Consider the following 20,632-nt stretch of genomic DNA (forward strand, 5'->3'; position numbering starts at 1 on the left):
ACTTCCACCTCAGCTCAACAGGGAAACACTGTCTGAAGAAACACAAAGAGGGAATTTGATGCTAAAAAGACTGTAAATGTGTCAGATATCTACTTGATATGACTAACTCAGACTGATGAAGCCTCATATAAGCTTCACATCAACTTTTAAATGACTGTGTGGACACACTGTGGATTTTGGCCTCCATCACTTCCATTGAAAGCACATTTGAAGAGGACCTTTTAATATCCAGTATGAACAGGAGGAATGATTACAGTGAGGGAAACCTCTGTCACTGTTCATATGGATACCTGACTGCTGTTTTAAGACACACTTGAAAAATTATGAACTTATCCTTCTATGTTGAAGACATAATGTGGAGCCTATGAAAAGTCTTTAGCTGTGTTTCACGTAGCCGATTACAGATAATTACAGAATTAGCTGAGTTTATGACTTCACTCCAATTAACCTCGTTCAAATTAATTTCGCAAGTTTCTTTCCTATGCTGATTTGGTCTTTTCAAGTTTCTGTGCCAGAAAGAAATACCCAGAAAGAAAACGGTTTCTTCTTTTAACAGGAATTCCTCCATACATCGTAAAGAAGGCATATTGCTTAAACCTGTTAATATATTATAAAACCGCGGATTTGAAGAAATGAATGAAAAGGTTGATGCGTGCTGACAACCGAGCACTGTGTTTGTCCCATACAGGTCTTTGCTGTGAGGAAGTGGGCGTTTACATGGAGCACGTGAATGCATCATTCAGTAAACGTGTTTGTGTTTGTCTCCCCGCCCTGACGGTCCTGACAGCTAACCGACTCTGCGGCACACACACGGAGCGGCACGTTAGCTAAACACTAAAATGAGGGAGAACAGTGTGCCCCGAATTTTTATAATCATCTTATGTGCGCTGGTTTTTGTGGCCGTTTTAGTAGTTAACGGTCTTGCTGGAGCGGGCAGAGGTGAGTGAAAATAACGTCACATAGACAAGAACGCTTTTCACTGTGCTGCAGTTAACGCTAACTTCTGAAATCTGTCGATACTGGCGTATTAACAATGTTTTCATTATGTTTAAGCCGACATAACTAACGTATTACGACAGATGGGATTCATTTTCTTCCTCTGGTTACGAAACTGAGTTTTTACTGGGAGGGAGTCTCCAGTTAATGATCTGTTGCTGGCAGTTCGTTATGTTGTTACCGTTGTTACACAAAACAATGATGAGTTATTTCCATGAGTCGGCCCGTGTAGCTAGCTCACTAGTTACATAATTAGCTCGTTATCCAACGTTATATATGAACAGAAAAGGCTACTTTTTACTAGAAAAACCTCGTGTTTAGACTTATAAAGATGACAAAGACGCTCATTGTACGGCATTAAAGGGTCACTTCACCCAAATTACAAAACTAAAAAAATAAAATAAAACCCTTTCTCACTTACCTCTAAGTATTAACTAGCTATGTAGATTTGTTCGGTTTTGTTTTGGTTTCATGAGAAAAGCAGATACATTTCTGAGATTTCTACCTTCACTCTAATTCAATTTTGGGAATCGAATTTCGTGCAGCTCACAGTGTTGGAAAATGATCGAGAACCAAACGAAACATGTCTGTCTACAGACATCATGATCAATAGTTTTAATTGGTCCTACTTTAATAAAAGAAATGGTCCCAACGAACTACTAGATTGATAAGAGGGGAGTCTCTGGTGTGTCTTACGCCAACTTATGTTTTTGGAGGAAAAAATCAGTAATCCTGAAAAGGGAAAAAATATGCCCTCGGCCATGGGTGTGGCAAACATAAATTTAATGACGGGCATTCTTTCCTTTCTTCCTCAACATTTTTCAAGAGTAGATAGTTAGTTGCAGTGTCATAATGTGGTGTTGTTGAACCTCTGGTTAACTTCAGATAATGAGAAATACCAAGCAATAAAACAGAAAGTTAGAATGTTAGATGTTAGAGTTAGATGATCGATAGAGGAGAACCAGTATCTGTCCGTTCACTCTAAACTGTCCAGACTTACCCTCAAAGTGTACTTCTTGTTAACCTCTTCTGTAAATGACACCTGTGGTTAAGTCCCCTGAGCGTTTTATATCCATTACTGTCCCTAGATGTTTGTATTCATTTACAACTTCAGTACATTCATCATTCACAGCAACATGTTGGTGTGACTTTCTTCTTGTTTCTTCTTAGTTTTTGTTGTATTTAGCAGATGAGTCACCAGTCAACTAACTCATCCACACACCCACAATACTACATTCCATCTCCAGTGATCAAACCAACAGCTTCTGTGTCATCGACAGATTAAACTTTAAAAACATCAGATGAGTTACCCTTATATTCATGTGTCTCTCCCATATGGAGGCTCTCTGTTAGTAATCATAGAGGTGACACTGCAGCTTTTACACTAACACACTGTAATGTGTCAATCAAAAAGAACTCCATCCATCTGATGATTCAGCTAATCACCTATAGATGTAACAGCCTTTCCATTAAAATACTTGGTCTTATAGTATTGATTGAATACAGATGTAAAGTCTATAAACATAACACTGACATGTTGTATGCACTGGTGTAGTTTTTTTTAAATAAACGATTTGTTAAAGGCTTCTACTTGTGGAATGAAATATTCCTGTGAAATGTTTTTAACAGATAAAATTTATGTTCTTTTAATTTGTGCACACAAATTATTTATTTTACTTTTTACACCTGAGACTTACCAGGATAATCAAATAATATCCTGCTATTTTTCATAGTTTGGGAGAGGCAAGGAAAATCTTAATCCTACGGCACTTAATGACTTTTTTCACAATAGTGTGCCACCAACCTGGCAGTCTGAGGAAGGCCCTTTCCTGTTTCAACATGACAATGTTCCTGTACACTCAGCCAGGCCCATTATTAAATGTTTTTCCCGGTTTGGTGTGGAGGAACTGGACTGGCCTGCACGGAACACATTTGGGATGAACTGGAATGCTGATTGTCCCTGTTGTTTTCCAGGTCCCTTCCATTCTTCAACAGGCAATGTGTCGGCCCGCTATGAGACAGATCTCACTCCAGCTGGCTGGACCTTCTCTATCTGGGGTGTTATCTATACCTGGCTCACCCTGATGGTCATATACATCACTTTATATGCTTTCAGAGGGTAAACTTAGATCAGAATGTACTCATACAAAATATTTACTCATGCAGTCTGATTGGACTCAGACCAACATGTAGATGAAATTGATATTTCTTTTTCTGTGAATAGATCCTGGGCCCAGTGTCTGCTGCCATATGCCTTCTATTTTTGCTGGCTGTCCAACATGGTGATGAACATGATATGGCTAGTGCTGTGGGACAGAGAGTACGTATACTGTTTCTACTTATTAGTTTATTTATTTGCACAGAAAAAAAACAAAAACCACACTGAAAACAAAGAAAAATTGTTCTCTCAATTATCCAGAATAACATAGACATTGTTTCTGGAATGACACATCACTGTTTTTCAATGCTTTGAGCACCACAAACAAAACTCCACTTTTTTTTTATATTGATTGATCATTTATTGAACCGAGACCATTTGGAAATTGAGCTACACCTTTGTTTTCCTTGCTAATGAGAGAAGCTAAGTTGGGGTTGTGGGTTGATTAAATTAGTATTACCTGAAAAGAAGAGGTCTTGGTTAGGTGGTCACAGTCATTGATATAAATACAAAGTAAGAGTGGCCCAAGACATGAGCCTTGAGGAACTCCTTGCAGTATTTGTTTTTAGGCATTGACTACTCGATTATGAACATCATTATATAGCCACTGGTATAGGTTACTGGGGAATCCATACAAATACAGCAGTACTGTATGTTATGACTAACCATATCAAAAACATTGGACATTTTTAAAAATTCCCTACATAAATTAATGATTATTCTAGACTTGTAATGAAATCTCCACTTGTAATAAAACTGTTGACCTTGAGACTGCTGATATGATGCATTGATGGTCCCTCTCTCTCTTGCAGGTTGATGCTGGCGGCTCTGGTTGTATTAATCCTGATAGCAATTACCAACTACTGCGCCTTGTTCTTCTGTTGCTTTGCCACAGATTACTATGGACTCTGGTTACAGACTTACTATCCCAAAGACCTGGCCTGTCTCAGAATACTGGTAGGCTACAGTGTGTGCATGGACAGGTGTTACGCTTTATTCAACACATTGTTAAAGGAAATCACATTGCATTTTTTAAATATTACAAGATTATAAATTCAGTATGATTGACAGATTTGAGTTAGGAACACTCATCATGTGTGTCAGTATCATACATACATACATTATCGGTGCATTACCATAGCAGTACTTGCTCATTGTCCCCTCTGAATAATGTCATTTTTATCTCTGAATGTTCATGTGTTCAGGTCCAGAATGGTTTGGCTCTCTACACCACTTGGACATCCATCGCTTCTCTCATCAACTTCTCATTGGTTCTCCACATGTGGGGTGTGGTCAGGAGCACAGCAGCAACAGCCTCTCTTTGCATCCTGTTTGCTGAGCTGGTGGGATGGTAAGCTTTGATGGGAAGAGGTTGAATGAGGGGCATCTCCATGTATGGCAGAGGGGCAACACATTCACCAAGGAATACTAGAAGATTATTTTGTTCATCATGAACTCATTGAGAATTTTTTTAAATTCACATTTTTTTTATTAGCTTTTACAGTAGATACAAAAACACAGTGCAACACTATTAGATTAAATCAATGAAAAACAGGTAGCAGATTAACAGAATGATAAAGTAGCGAAAATAGAAACAAAAGGGGGGAAACAAAGTATGACATAAATACACCAAACTCAGGGTAGCACATTTTTATTAGAAAAATAAAATAGTATGAGTATTTTTGCTTCCTGTTGTTTTTCTGTCTTTATACATCCAAAAATGAGACCAACTTCATAGAATGTCCCTTGGTAATTATTAGTCCTTGCTATTAAAGACTCAAGAGTCAATGTCTTTCATTAATTTTAACCATTTAGCCAAATCAGGCCTTGTCTGACTCCAATGACCTTCCTTCCAATGTCAGAGAACAATCCTTTAAGAACCAATAAAGCCTAGTATGCAAGTCCAAATTGCTGTTTGGATTTATGTGGTGACAGGAGAGACCTGTCTCCTAATAAGCACAGCTGGGGAGATTCAGGCAATGGTTTATGTAATCACTCTCCAATACTTTCACCCATTAAGAGTTTAACTTAAAACATTGAATTGATGGAGCTCAAAGTAGATTGTAGCTGCTGAAGGTATAGGGAATCTCATTCTGTCTTTTGCCATTATTGTAATATAAAGGCCTTAAGGAAAAAAGTAATAATAAGTAGAAAAGTAATATGTTTTCTGATATATAGATGTGATTAAAACTGTGGTAAAAAAAAATATATATATATATATTTTTAGAATTTTTGGTATGAGACTGGAAAAATTAATACAACAGCTGCTAATGGAAGTTGGAAACTTTGGTCAGTCTTCCTTTTGTTACTTATTGCACATGTGATCTGTATCTGGGGATTTACTGCAATCACAATGCAATTGAATGGGTACGACCACATCTGGGGGCAGTCCAGAACACTTTTTAATATCATGACTTTCTCAGCAGAGGAAAGATAAGTGGAGCCCATACAGTAGCAGCACTTCAGAGAACTGCTACAATGTGTAAGAGGAGGGTCACATGGCAGAAGGGTATAGCCAAGGTAGTACTAGTGCTAGCAAGTCAACATTGACTACAGAAAACAAGCCTACAGATGCCGTAGACTATCTGTGTGACACGCCACCCTCATATTGCTCATTGTGGCAGTCCCTGAAGAATATCTTATATCAGTTATGCTGACTTGGACCTAGGGCTCAAGACTAACACAGTCTGTAGGCTCAAACTATTATTGATAAAGTCATTACTGATTTAAAAACAGTAAGATCAGTCAGGCTTATTTATGAGTCCATAGTTCAGCTTGATCATATATCTGCTGTGGCCTGAAAATAATGCATTTGTTTTGCCTTTCTGCCTCGACCGCTGCTTGACATTTAATATTGCACAACATGAGGAACAGTTGCAGTGATTCAGTAGTGTTTGTCTTTTGCAGTGGTGACCAGAGCTTTGATTGCTTTGTCGATGTTTGCAGGTTTATCCTCGAGAACTGGGTGCTGGACCGCTGGGTGCGTAACATCCTGACAGTCTACCCTGTGGTGATTGTGGCTCTGGTCGGAAACGTCTTCAGACATTTTGACCCAGCTGATCCTACTCCGAATTCTGTCTTCACTGGTGAGTTTAACATAACTACTGCAACTGGATCAATACCAGACTGTGACTTCACCAACACCTGCCCTATACCATGGATGTATTATAAGATCTGGATACTGAATTCAAGGATGCCGCCAAAAAAAAAGTTTCTAGCTTCCGGGTTTACTTCTGGGGATATGCGGCCCACTAGTATTGTTTCTCTTGCTGGTCTTGTCCGTGAGTTCCCACTTGGCCCATAGACTTTACACTGTGATAAGATCATACATTTTAAAAAAGCTTTTCTCAGCTCGAGGAAAGTTTTATAAATATAAAACCTCCATGGATCAAATATTCATAATAGAAAGAGTCATAATTGACCTTATTTGCAGTTTGAGATGTCCTGTCAACAGTTTTACAGGCGTTTCTTTTATACTAGTGGTCTATGTGGAAAATGCTTTTTGAGCCACAGGGGATTTTTCACTGCAATACCACAAGTGGCCACCAGGAAAAATTGGAAGCAAGGCTGAACAGCAGCGCCCAATCCAGCTCTTACAATACATCCACGCCCTATACCCATCTTTCTAGTCTAACAAGCTAATTAAGTGACTTCTTTCCACCTGACATCAAAACATCATAGTATGTTGCCTTTCTGTATTCCCCAAAATGATTTTTTTCTACTTTTCCCTCTTCTTTTTGTCCTATCAGTTGTAATGCTGGTGTTAGCATGTGTCCTGCTGGTGTTCCGAGTCTGTAACGTCATCTGGAGAAACATGTGGCGGCCCCTCTACTCGCCAGGCTCAGCACGGCTGCTGGTATCACCCCTCGACGGCAGAAAATTCAAGATCCTATCTTAAACAGTAGGAATGTGTACATTACCTCCCGTCCCTGCTGTATACACTTTGATTGACATAGTTCACACAAGCCACTGTTAGGTTCAGGGGGGAATTTGCCACTTTTGATATGGAGTTTTACACTCGTTAAGGTGTTCAACTGGTAATTGATTTGCCTAAACAACATGGATGAGAAGTGCATTTCTTTCAATGGACGGTTTGAAATTGGTTGAAAAAGAAAACAAAGGACAGAACAGAGAAGTGTTTACAGATCAATGGGAAGGCATGAAAACCTCTTCATGAGCTGCAATGCTGACATTCTGAAACACTGTTTTTAAAATGAAAATCATCAATGTAAAACTACTTCTAATTACCAGTATTATTGTCTATATGTAAAGTACTTTATATACAAACACATACAAGTGATTTGACAACCACTGTTCTGTATTACTATTTTTAAAGTAGTTATATTGTTGCATTCTTGGCTTTTTTTATTTTGTATTCATACAGTGGCAGCAGACTGTAGACTATCAATATCTGTCGGCACTCTGACGATATCATTTTACTAAGCAAACAGTAATCTTTTTAAAAGTACCTTGAGCTTTGTTTGATTCATTTCATTTGCCAATAAAATTTCTCAGATCTAATATCCGTCTGCCAGTCTGAAAATCTGTGATATCAAATGCAAAAAACAGTATGTGCATAAATGAGATGTTTCCCCACCATGAAAGGATTAGTTAGGTTGAGACCTTGTATTACTTTCTAAAACTGGGACCTGGGAACAGACGAAGATTATTAAGGTTATAATCTAGAAGACTATATAACAAGTTATATCTTCCGACATGCACACTGTGGTCCTGACAGTCAGAGGCACATATAAACAGCTGAGTTAATGCAGAGGTACTGTACTGGTCTCATTCGGAGGGTCACACTGCATGATGTCCTACTACTTCACAAAGTCGTTTAAAACAGTTGTCCTCCTTGCCACTCTCAGAAAAATAAAATTTCTCCTCTTTTTTTGCTGTCAGCGTGGCCTGTGAATGGCAACACCGGTCTGTCAGTGGGTCGGCCACTTTAGTTCAGACTGAAATGTTTCAACTATTAGCTTGATTGCTATGACATTCTGTCTAAATTCCTCACTGTCATCGTCCCTTTTCCGGTGAATTGAGTGTCTGAGAGTTTCAACTCCTGCATGTCATATCAACGCTTGCATTTCACCACATGTAAAACTTGCGGTTCTGTAAAAGAGGAACCAGGAAACTGCTCTCAATGCATGTTTGAGAGCAGGAGGACACAGAGGTTGTTTTCAGGTTTGGCTTCATTCCAGAAAGAAGAGAAACTTGAACTTTAACTGCCAGTGTGTTTGAAAGGAGGAATAAGATTCAAAGGGAAGAGTTAAATACTTGTACTGTAAAACACATGGTAAACATAACACTATCAATGGCAAGTTGGATAACCGTTATATGCATTCTTTCTTCTTGTGAAGCTTTAATCAAAGTATTTATTATTTTAAAATATTTTAGGATCATGACATAAACAGTGAACCTATGATCATGAAACACTGCAATGATCCTCAGCTGTCTTTTTTTATGGAGAAGTTGCCAACCAGTCGCACATTAGATTTACTATATTAAATGGATATTGACAGGTGCAACAAATACAAACAGTATAAAAACATTCAGTGCAATTTACTTTAAATGACTTAAAGCTAGCCTATGGAACCTTGGCTGAACATCAGCCTTCATTAGTCATAAGTGACAATTATGTGTTAATAGCGTTAAAAGTGTTAAAACATAGTTTAAGTGGAGAAGAGTCATAAAGATGGTGAACTGACTCAAAAATATCAGTAATATCTATTTAAATGTGCTAACATTAGCCACCACAAGTAAGGCTGTAGCTGCCAACCCCTCTAATGAATGGAACTGAGTATGTGTTTATTGCTAATGAGTTGAACTTTTCATTTATAAAGGTCTCATTGTGTTATTTTGTTTTCCAAAACGTTCATAGTTTTGCTTTGAATAAAAAAGAAATGACAAGGAAGGACTAATCCCTTGTGCTGGTTAAGTTTTCAGTTTTTATTTTCTAAACTTTTTTTGGGGTGTCAGGACATGAAAGTGGAGTTGAGGGAATAGACTAAAGGTTGGTAAGAAGAAAGACTAAAAGGCCAGATTTATATCTGAAGGTAGATTGACTCTATTCTTAGATGCAGACTAGACTGGAGACAGTAACTGAAGTGGTGCAACATTTTTATCTCTGCTTTGATTTTATGATTTTGTTTTTCCTTCCTGTATCTTATTTGCTTCTGGCATAGACACTGAATGTACAGTAGATTGAATTTAAAATGTCTTCTCTCTCTGTTTAGTATGTTGAGTTAATGTTTTACTGTTTCACACTAATGAAAGAAGAAACAGAAACAGTGAATCAGCCAGACACAGAGTGGGACAGACTAAATGAAGAAGGTTGTGTGGGATGGATTAAGTCCACTGATGTTAACACGAGTACAAACAGGTTGGGTTGAAGAAATTACGGCATGTGTCCATGTGACTGAGTCCATGTAGACAGCACACTGTAACACAACAGCATCAGTATCCAGGGAAACAACCAAAACACATTATATGATCTCTTTGTTGCATTCTTGGGAGGAAGATAAATATACACAACAGTATCTAACTCACATTATTTGATGTCATCTTACCTCTTTCTTCCTTTCTGTAGATGTTGGTTAGGCTGCTATATCATGTATAACCACACACACACACAGGACAATAAGCAGTCTATAAACCAGAGGGGGGCTGTTTCACACATTTGAGGAAACTCAATGAAAAAATGAGGATGATATGGCAGCAACAACAGCTTAAGTTTATTTAATAGACACTGTGTGTAAGGGGGCCACAGGGGGGTCCAGGCTTGTTGCTACATGGGGAATTGGCCCCTGCCTAGAACCATCACAGCAGGTAGACCGATAAATCAGCCAGGCCGATTATATCCTCTGTAGAAAAACACAGGTTGGTTTAACAAGCAGCCAGTCTGCAGTTTGGAGGTATTTACTGACCATCAACAGCTAGATTAACGTTAGCATCAGTGACTATATGTAATCCTTTCAATGAAGCTGCTTTGTTCTCACAGTCTCCAACTCTGAACTAAACCAGCAGATCCCTGAATGTAGTGGTTAGCATTAGCAAGCCAGCTAAGAAAACACAACATGTAAGTAAGACAACTTTGGAGTTACCTGGAGTCTTTTGGTGGAGGCTAACTACATCCACCTCCAGGGAATACACCAAGCCTAGCAGGTACCTGACCAACAGATATCAACTCTTTGACCCCCAGACAGCCAAAGTAACAGAGTGTTGCTGGGATCAGTAACTGTGATGTAAATACTGAATTTCAAATTTTGATGCCTCACACTACTGTTACTGAAAAAACACATTACTGTGCGCATCTCAAAGTAATGTGTTACTGCTCAACATTGATGTTGGTCGATAAGTAACAAGAAATTGCAGTGTGGAGATGCCCGACTGGGTTTGAGGTTATTTACAGGCAGAGGTCTGTATCACATAGTTTTTCCACCAAATAAAAAAAATGACTAAAAAATATCTTAGTCACAATTCTTTAAAAAAAAAAGACTAATATAAGGGATCTTATCAAGACTGTTTTATGTTATGTAAAAATTACTATTGGCCAATGTATCGTCATTGTATTTTTTTTAAACACACAAAATCAACATCAATATTGGCCTCAAAAATCCAGTATCAGTCAGGCATAATTCTAAGTTTGAAAAGTTATTCCCAAGTAGAGTGTTCCTGGAGTTCATAAACTGTTTTGTTCAACTTTCCATTCCCAAACTAGTGGGATGTTATAATTGACATAAACAGACAAAGCACTGATGACGCTTTGAAAGAGGATGTGAATGAATGAAACATGAGAAAGAAGAACAAAAATATGCATACACAAGAGAATATCATGCAAAAGCGGTTAGGACTGTAAAGCTGAAATGAAAGCTTGGGCAGGAGAGGGAGAGGATGGAGAATTTGTTTTGGAGACTATAAATATCCTCATTTCCTGTATAAAGCATGTTCTAGTGGAGCACTTGGTTGTTGATATCTCCAGTCATAACTGTGTCATGTAAGACTTGTCAGTAGCCAGATTAATTTCATTTATGTGTCTTAAACGTGAGTTATGTGTTTTGACATCGTACATTACAGAAACTGAGCAATCATAAATGTAGTTTGTGGATGACTTTTAGTGATGATGACATTTTTATTGTTGTGTAATGCATCCAACCAGGCCCAGCACCACATGGGATGCCACAAATGATTGTAATACAGATCCAGACTTTCTTAATTTCTATTCAGTTTTAGTACCCAACTGAAATTTAAATGATCACTTGTGTTGTCATTTCACAAGCATTTAAAGCTGCATCAACCAATGTTTAGTTATCAACACTGAATCCGATAACTGTAACAAACAAGGGTTTCTTAAAAAGCCGATGTCGTCGGATCTGTTGCTGGGAGTTTTTGTTTGCTTTGCTCTCCTGCCCTCTAGTGGTCAAAAATGCTTAATGTAGATTTATTCACTTTTATTTGTATTACCAAAGTCCACTGACTTTACAGAGCTTTAAAGCACATCTGAAGACTGTGAGATGTGGTTAAGTGGACCTTGAGTTAAGGATATTTTGTCAGAATGTAGAAATGAATGAATAGAATGGGATGTGAATGTGATATGCAGTGGGTGAAGGAGAACAACAAAGACAATGTGATTATTGCCTCCAGTTGTTTGTATCAAGTTTGTTTCATATTGTACACACTGCCTTAAGGGCTTCTGTGTTTGGATTCCAGTGCATGTATGTGTGGAGGTCACTGAAGATGACTACTGACTAAATAGTCAATTAAATCACAGTTTGGGGAGTTGATGTACAGGTTTCATTAAGGAAACCTGAGGTCAAAACTCTTAAGATGTTTTGTTTTGCTCTGTTTTATTGGCAAAGTGGGCAAGCATACAGAGGATGTGTCTTGGCGTTTGTTTCCACAAACTCAACATAGAAGAATAAAGATAAAACAAAAGTAAGGTAATAACAACAAGGAAATAAACAAAATAATAGTAAAATTAAATCAAAAGATTTAAATAATACTAAACACTAGAAATAAGCAAAAACAGGACAAAAAAACTGGAGCAAAATTGCATGGCTGCCATCCACGCCCATTAAAGGACAGGTTCACATTTTTTCAAGCCTTTCTCAAAAGCAAACTGACATGCCAATGTGTACATTGAAACTTTTTTCTTGCTGTAATAATTCCTCCTATTCATACTGAATATTAAAAGATCATTTAGTGGGGTTTCCACTGTAGTTTTCTGCCATATACTACTACACACACCAGTCCAGTAGGTGGCAGTAGAGCACCTACAAACTGGTTTACCAACCGCCAACAAATCCAAAGATGAGGAAGAAGAAGCGGACGCGACGAAGTCAGGAAGTAGATTTGTTACCGGGTACAGTGCAACTGAGAATATCCGTTGCTCATAACGCCTGTTTTAACGTTAAGCAGCCGTTACTATTGTGTCCAATATGGCTAAAAATACAGTTTCCGACCGGTTTAGGAAAGTAGACGTAGATGAATACGACGAGAACAAGTTTGTGGACGAGGAAGACGGAGGAGAGAACCAGTGTGGACCCGACGAATCAGAAGTGGACGGTCTGCTCAGACAATATCCTTCCGTTTATCTTTATATTCTACATTAATGCTCCTCTACAGACATTAATGCTCTTCTACAGACATTAATGGTCTTCTGCAGGCAACCTACCCGTAACACCGTTGTGTCAGTCAGGGCTGGTGTGCACTGTCTGTACTGTTATTATGTGGCTGGAAGCTAAAAGAAGGCCGACATACTGACTCTCAGCCTTGCATTATCATTTGAAATATTCAAAATATATCTATATTGAACGGCATTCATTTAAAGTTAGAAATGGGTGACATTTATTGGGAAAAATGTGTTCAGTTTGCTGTCAGAGTTGCGTTTCCGGGTATCAGTCAGCGGGAGGGTGTGGTCGCCTCAGCTATTTGCAGTGAAATAAGTTGATAGGAAGTGTTTAAAAACGCGTTTTTACTCCTAAGTGTTGTGTCTCTTTGTTATAGTGTTTATTAGTTTGCTTTGTTTGCTATCCAGTGCTGTTAACTTTACAAGGGTTGATGGATAATTAGCTCCAGTGGTGGAAATAGCTAATTAAATACATTTATTCAAGAGAGCTATTTGTACCACAACAATTCAGAGGGAAATAGTGTACTCTTACTCCACCACTACTACTTCACAGCTGTAGTACTTTCAATTACACTTTGACTTTGAATTACAAAACTAATGGCAAGCTTATAAAATATAATGCTCTGTCATACACTAAAGGACGGGTTCACAATTTATTAAGTCTGTCTTAAAACAACAGTCAGGCGCCGAAATGTAAGTTGAAACATGTTTTTCTTGCTGTAATCATTCCTTCTGTTCATACCGACCATAAGAAGATCCCTTCATGACGCACTTACAATGTAAGTGTATGGCCCGCTATTTCATCCCCCAGCAACTGGACTCTGCAGGAGCCCAGGCCAGGATCCTGTTTGTGGATTTCCCTGCTGCAGGACAAGCTCTCCCAGCTGCACGTGCTTGACTCCACCTGCAGGTGGATCACCAACTTCTCTGTTGACAGGAAGCAGCACAACATTGGGGAAGCACGTCTCTGACTCCCGGACCATCAGGACCAGTTCCCCTCAAGACTGCATCCTTTCTTCACTTCTCTTCTCCCTGTACACCAACAGTTGCACAGGCAGTCACCAATCCGTCGAGCTCCTGAAGTTCACAGATGACACCACCCTAATTGTGCTCATCTGTGGTGGGGATGAGTCGGCCTACAGGTGGGAGGTTGACCATCTGGTGTCCTGGTGCGGCCAAAACAACTTGGAGCTCAACGCTTTAAAGACAATGGAGATGGTTGTGGACTTCAGAAAGACCCAGCCCCACCCACTCCCATCACCCAGTGACTCCCCAGTGGACATTGCGGAGTCCCTCTGCTTCCTGGGAACCCTCATCAGGACCTCAAGTGGGAGCAAAACATCAGCAGCGTCACCAAGAAGGCTCAGCAGAGGATGTACTTCCTGCGGCAGCTGAAGAAGTTCAACCTGCCAAAGCCAATGATGATGCACCTCTACACCGCCATCATTGAGTCCATCCTCACCTCCTCCATCACTATATCTGGTACGCTGCTGCAGCTGCCAAGGACAAGAGCAGACTGCAGCGTATCATCCGCTGTGCTGAGAAGGTGATTGGCTGCAAGATCATGTCCAACCCCCCAGACACCCCAAAATCAACTTTTTTGAATACTTTCCTCCAGCAAGAAGAGGCAATCTATCTTAACCAAAACCTCACAGTTTCTTCCAAGCTGCAGATGGTTTCATCAACAAGACCCTGACCCCCACTGACACGGACTCTATCCCACTCATAGTCACTGCACATCATATTAATGTGAAATCTATAATCTTACATTGCACAGCTGTGAACTCGGTGCGTTACATCAATGCAATTATTTGTATTCTTTGTATTATTACGCTTGTCATTTAAAAAGAATGATTACAGTGTTCATATGGACACCTGACTGTTGATTTAAGACACACTTGAAAAATTGTGAACCTCTCCTTTAAAATAGTCTAAAGTACCAGTGTATATAAAGTAATTAAAATTAGCTTCACCTCAACCAGCTACACTTAAATGCAGCAATAATAATAATCCAATATGTGCCTGTGAAAGGGGTCGTTCTGCATCAAAGTAATGAAAAAATGTTTCTGCCTCGACCTCATTAAAATCAATAATTAAGAGCACATTAATCCTTATTTGTGTGTATTTGAAGGGCAAGAAGCAGCGACCGTTCTCATGACTCTGAGGCAAAGCGACAGGTGCTTCTTTCTGTGGCAGCAGTGTACTGTGTTTTTTTGGTGTGTGTGTGTGTGTGTGTTAATTTGACAAAAGAAATGCATGTGTATTCCTATCCTGTGGAATTGTGTCGTCCTTGACTGTCGCTTTGCAAGGGGAACATGAATGCAGCTCTCCAAGCCGTGCTGAAGAATCCTCCAATCAACTCCAAGAACCAGAACGTCAAGGTATTTGTTAAGTACATCATCACTGACATTTTCACAGAATGTGTGCAAATAGAATGTCAGAAAGATGTCAAATCATGTCTTAACCTTAAATGTGGGTCCAAACTTGTACATCATGTGTATTTCTTACATTAATACACTAATTCAAGCTATATGCAAACGGTTTACACCATTCAACATAAAGTCAGGGTTTCCTTGGTGTAGGAAAAGACATTCACCTAAGTGTTGTGTAATATTTCTTATCCCCCTTGTGTATGTATGTATGTATGTGTGTGTGTGTGTGTGTGTGTGTGTGTGTGTGTGTGTGTGTGTGTGTGTGTGTGTGTGTGTGTGTGTGTAGGACCGAGCAGAGATGCTGGTGGTCAAAGTGCTGAGCAGTTTTAAGAGCAGCGACATTGAGAAAGCTGTGGGCTCATTGGACAAAGCCGGAGTGGACCTGCTGATGAAATACATTTACAGAGGCTTTGAGAAACCCTCTGACAACAGCAGTGCTGTGCTGCTGCTGTGGCATGAAAAGGTATGTAGCTGCTATCAATCGAAATAAAGACGATGCAAACTCCAACTGATTTTGTCCTCACGGTTGAAAGAAAACACAGATTTTTGCTCAAACTGAAGCAGTGTTGTAAGAGTTTATGACAGATTGTTTGATTTGGTTAAATGACCACACAGTAACAGATCTGTTTAGTTGTACAGACATACATGACTGTCTGGAGCAGTTTTATTCTCAGATGTATTAACCTGGTCTTCTGGTCATAGTTGTAGTCATGATCATCATTTTATTCAGCAGATTAATTGCCTAAATTCACAGACTGGAGTTGATTTGGAGACAGCCGTGGTTGGTTACTGGTGGTGAAATGAGGTGCGGTTTAATACGACAGCCAACACTCCCTCAACAGCTACTTTGTCAAAAAATACAAGAGAAGAGCAGCTGGAGTTTGTGTTTACAGAGCAACCAAACAAACTCGCATTGTTGTAATGCAGAAGTTAATAATAATAATTGCAACCACAGTCTGAGAAGAGTTTTCTACACAACAGCGGGACACAGTCAGCTGGTTAGCTTGCTGAGGAGCACTGCTAACAGCTCACTGATCCAAAAATAGCAGAAGATGACACATCTCTGATAACTGACCACTAACCTCTGTGACAAACACATTGTATTTCCTGAAGCTGACACCGACGAGATCTAACTGTGCTGGATTACATGCATGCATCCATTTCTTGTTAATCCATCATGTTTAGGGAGGCAATCTGAATCCAGTGCAGGGATGGTGGACTCACTCCCAGGAAAAACTGCAATATAGACAAATAATTGCTGAATGTAAATACATTGGATGGCTATTGCAAAAAAAAATGCAGACAATAAATAGTATCAATAATGGGATTTGAACTTTGAGATTATAACTACAAACGTTCAGTGGAATCATTGATTGCTTTCTAAAACTGTGCACACAACTACAGTAAGAACATGTTGGCTGACATTTGCAATAAAAGTAGTCAGTGAAATAGATATTATCATGGTGTAAGTTAACGTTTGGTTGAACTGCTGGAGGTTTCAGACATAAAGGACTTGAGGTTCTCCTGCTACACTGACCATTCATGTTTTTGACTCGATGTGTTAGCTTGATGAAGATCAAATGTTGGGGGTTTTTCTTTTCTTCTCTTTCTTGTCACAAATCTGTCCTTCTTGGCTCTACACAGTCCCCCACCCCACACTTCACAAACTACCCGGTTACATAATAACTGGACTGGTTTAAAAACCTGTCTCATGTCCCTGCAGCTCCAGATTTCAGCTGTTGAACTTAACACAAGTACATACACACTTTTTCTGGCTGATTAGACGTCTGCTCAGGTACACGTTGGGAATGATGTGTGTGTGTGTATGTGTGTGTGTGTGTGTCCTCAGGCTCTGGCAGTAGGAGGAGTGGGCTCTATAGTCAGAGTCCTGACTGCCAGGAAGACCGTCTGATCCTCTGAGACCTCACAGTAACCAACTGGAAACAGACGTCAGTCAACAATCTGCCCATATACACCAGAGCCGATCACAGGGACGTGTTTCTCCTTCTCTGGTTCTGGACATGATTCCTGTTTATTTTTCTACTGGAGCTGAGTGTCTTCCTGCTGTTATTTCCTCTTTTTTTTTTTTTTTTCCTTCTTTGAGTTCACTTTTCACATCTGTGGGATTTAGGAGTGCTGGCTGTCAGGCAGGCAGGGAGGTGCTGGCACCTCAAACCCTGTCTGTGTTTGCCAACCACGCAGAGAGAACCGACACATTTCAGATGCTTCGCTCAGACAGACACATTCTCTCCAGAAAAGCTCCACGCTTCTTTCAAACAGCTTCACGGCTGCTCTGATTCCTCAGCCGGCTCACTCCAACATCTCCCCCCTCCTCCTCCTCCTCCTCCACTCTGGTTCTTTCCTTCCTGTTCTTCCTCTTCTCTGAAGCTTCTGACTCATCCAAGTCGATGAAATGGAAAAGATTGCTCTTGGATGGACTGTCATAGACTGGTGACCTGTCCAGGGTGTTTCCCTGCCTTTTGCCCAGTGCTTGCTGGGATAGGATATATTTTTGCCCAAATAATTATAATTTTCTGAACATCTTTGTTCATTGAGTGTTTTTTTCTACTTTCACCAGTACCACTCATGTTTTTTCTTTTTATATCTGCAATAAAAGACTAAAAGCTAAGGCGGAAAGTGACTGTTTTGTTTCTTTTAAAAATGCAGGGATCAAATTAGCTAAGCAAATAAGTTTCCATATTTACCTTTTCAGTTTAGCTTTTGTCAAGAATTCACTGAAGACTGTCAGAAAGTGTTGCCCATGTTATGTCAGAGCTGCAGTACTGTGCAAAAGTTTTAGGCCCTAAAAGTAAAGTGAGGATACTTTGCCTTTAAAACAGCAGCAGTTCTCCTCGGTACACCTGCACACAGTGTTTCAGGTACTTGGCAGGTTGGTTGTTCTGCATCTTGGAGAAGTTGCCACAGTTCTTCTTCTGTGGATTTCGGCGTCTCAGCTGCTTCTGTCTCTTCATGTTAATCCCAGACTGACTCATTGATGTTGAGATCAGGGCTCTGTGGGGGTCAAACCATCTGTTGCCTCGTTCTTCTTGTTGATGAAGATAGTTCGTTATGACTCTGGCTGGATGTTTGAGCTCATTGTCACTCTACAGAGTAGACTTGGGTCCAATCAGACGCCTCCCTGATAGTGTTGCATTATGGATAAGAACTGAAATATTTAAAGTGCCAAAAACTTTTGCACAGTACTGTACCAGAAACACTTCAGATTATTTCTATATTAGCAGTGATTGCATAATTTTCAATTAAATGCCACTGAATCTGAATCTGACAAAACATACCTCTATTAATGTGCATCTTACACAGGTCTTATACAGGTCTGCTGCACTGCCTTCTTCACAACTATTTGACAGTGAAAGAAATATTGGATATATTTTGTGAATATTTCCATTCAAGATTCATCATGAAGATTATTACAAAATACATTTTCTGAATTCTGAGAGTGTCAGCTATGATAGCTAATATTAGAAGAGTAACATCACTGAATGAAACCTGTGAAACTGACAGCAGCAATGGACTTACAGCAGCCTCATAATCAATAACAGCTGGAAAATGACATTTAAAGTCTGCTGTTTTACTCAAATCAAACCACACCGCTGACCTTTCTCCCCTGATGGAGGTCGAGAGTGAACAGCCAGAATGTGAATAGTTTGCTAAATTACCATAACCAATGTGAGCCCTTCACACTTTGTTTGAAAGCCTCACAAACGGTGGAGGAGATGCTGGTGTTCCGCTGGGACTGAGAGGGTTAAACAGTAGTACGATACAGGAACTGGCTGGATTCTGGCTAGTTTGGCGTTTAGAGTATAATATGGTGTCTAGATTAGGTATCAGATGGATGTGAACGATCCACACTAAATACAGTTTCAATCAATCACTGTTTCTGCTATCAGGTACAGTCATATAGCAGCTCAGTGTTGAGTGCAGCAGTGATCTCCTGGTTTCTTCTCCAGGACTATTCACTCAAACTCACAAGAGCCCAAACCACCTATCCATGCTCCAAATGGAGAACTAACTGACACAGTGCAGCGTTATAAATACTTTGGTTAGACAGCTGATTGTCCTACAGAACTCATGTTGAACATCTCGCTCAAAAACTAAAAGTTCACATTGGATTCTTGTAGCGGAACAGAGCTGGTTTCTCTTTTCAAAGCAGGAAGCAATCTACAGTCTAACATCCTGTACACTCATGCTGCCGCCAACACCTTTAAACCTCTGGACGCTATCTGATTCATTACAGCAGACAGCTGTCACTCTCACCACTGTGAGTTATCTGAAGGTCACCTGTGTCTTCCTTTATAAGACCTATTATTTCACATCTTTAGTTGAGCTCAGAGCTGATAACCATGACACCAGATCACAGAGCAGCTCGGCTTTAAAAGCTCCTCATACAAACTCTGAACTGTAACACAGCACTTGTTCCAATGAGCGACTTTAAAGTTTTACTTGCTGCTGTTCCTCATTATGTTTGATTGTTTTCAGTAGTGTGTCTGAGTGTGTATGATGATTGTGATGTGAATGTGATTCTGTGTACATGTAACCCTGTTCTAAAGTCTGAGTTGCAAAAGAGATCTTGATCTTAATGAGATTTCCTGAATAAATAAAGCTTCCTAATAATAATGACCTGACATAAAAAGGAATCCAGTAAACATGTTTCATATTCAGGACATGAGAGCGCTGGTATTGGATCAGGAGAGGAAAGTTTTCATCCATATAAAACTCATAATCTGAGCCAATTCTAATTATTCTATTCAGATTCAGTGTTAGAACTGAATTTAAACCAAGAACAACAGACATCACCGTAAAAAGATTTTCACAGAAGTTTTTTTTTCTCACACATACTTAAATGATTTCTGTCTCGGGTGTTTTTCACTATCACACATGAAGTGTTAATACACACACACACTCTCTGTCGCTATGGTGTTCATGGCTGTGGTTTTTGACTGTGCAATGCTGGAAAGAAGAATCTGAACTCTTTAAAGACTTTTTAAGACCCTTTTAATACCCCATAAATGCAATTTAATAATGACTGAAGTATGGAAGTATGATGGTTAACCAATAGAGACAATATGGCTTAAAAGTATTAAGTGTTATAATACATTTTGCAGTATTTCCAAGCAGTATGTTACAAAATTGCTTATGATGTAATTAATTGAATGAATGTGACCTGGATTTGGATAAGCAGCAGAACATGGATAGATAGACTAACCAATGAAAAAATGATTCATTCAAAGGTAGTGAACCAGCTTCCTGGTTACTGTAGCTGCAGTAGTGACAGTGTTTGTTACAGGTGTGATGGTGTTGACTGAAACTCCTTCCTGCAGCACAATCCACGTCCTGACAGCCTGCAAGCACGTACAAAAACATTCATAACTAACATTACCGCCAAAGATTTTTATACAT

The 20,632-nt window shown here is 39.5% G+C and overlaps 2 protein-coding genes across 2 annotated transcripts; both read left to right on the plus strand.

Moving 5' to 3' along the window:
* Positions 1-758: 758 nt before the first annotated feature.
* On the plus strand, positions 759-7,675 carry LOC137193602 (uncharacterized). Its single transcript, XM_067604828.1, has 7 exons — positions 759-939; positions 2,971-3,115; positions 3,221-3,316; positions 3,967-4,111; positions 4,360-4,505; positions 6,101-6,240; positions 6,904-7,675. The coding sequence occupies exons 1-7, from the start codon at positions 840-842 to the stop codon at positions 7,050-7,052; spliced, it is 921 nt and encodes a 306-aa protein (XP_067460929.1). The 5' UTR covers positions 759-839; the 3' UTR covers positions 7,053-7,675.
* Positions 7,676-12,462: 4,787 nt separating this feature from the next.
* Positions 12,463-17,851, plus strand: LOC137193603 (actin-related protein 2/3 complex subunit 5-like). The gene is made up of 4 exons (XM_067604829.1): positions 12,463-12,730; positions 15,090-15,163; positions 15,501-15,677; positions 17,064-17,851. The coding sequence occupies exons 1-4, from the start codon at positions 12,592-12,594 to the stop codon at positions 17,124-17,126; spliced, it is 453 nt and encodes a 150-aa protein (XP_067460930.1). The 5' UTR covers positions 12,463-12,591; the 3' UTR covers positions 17,127-17,851.
* Positions 17,852-20,632: the final 2,781 nt, after the last annotated feature.

The sequence above is a fragment of the Thunnus thynnus genome, chromosome 12, assembly GCF_963924715.1.
Source record: "Thunnus thynnus chromosome 12, fThuThy2.1, whole genome shotgun sequence".
Taxonomy (NCBI): Eukaryota; Metazoa; Chordata; class Actinopteri; order Scombriformes; family Scombridae; genus Thunnus; species Thunnus thynnus.

Excerpts from the sequence above, each read along its gene's own strand:
- LOC137193602 (XM_067604828.1), top strand. The coding sequence starts at position 840 with ATGAGGGAGAACAGTGTGCCCCGAATTTTTATAATCATCTTATGTGCG. Across the intron at positions 940-2,970 it reads TCTTGCTGGAGCGGGCAGAG|GTCCCTTCCATTCTTCAACA; the intron begins GTGAGTGAAAAT and ends GTTGTTTTCCAG. Across the intron at positions 3,116-3,220 it reads ACTTTATATGCTTTCAGAGG|ATCCTGGGCCCAGTGTCTGC; the intron begins GTAAACTTAGAT and ends TTCTGTGAATAG.
- LOC137193603 (XM_067604829.1), top strand. The coding sequence starts at position 12,592 with ATGGCTAAAAATACAGTTTCCGACCGGTTTAGGAAAGTAGACGTAGAT. Across the intron at positions 12,731-15,089 it reads AGTGGACGGTCTGCTCAGAC|AGGGGAACATGAATGCAGCT; the intron begins AATATCCTTCCG and ends TGTCGCTTTGCA. Across the intron at positions 15,164-15,500 it reads CCAAGAACCAGAACGTCAAG|GACCGAGCAGAGATGCTGGT; the intron begins GTATTTGTTAAG and ends GTGTGTGTGTAG.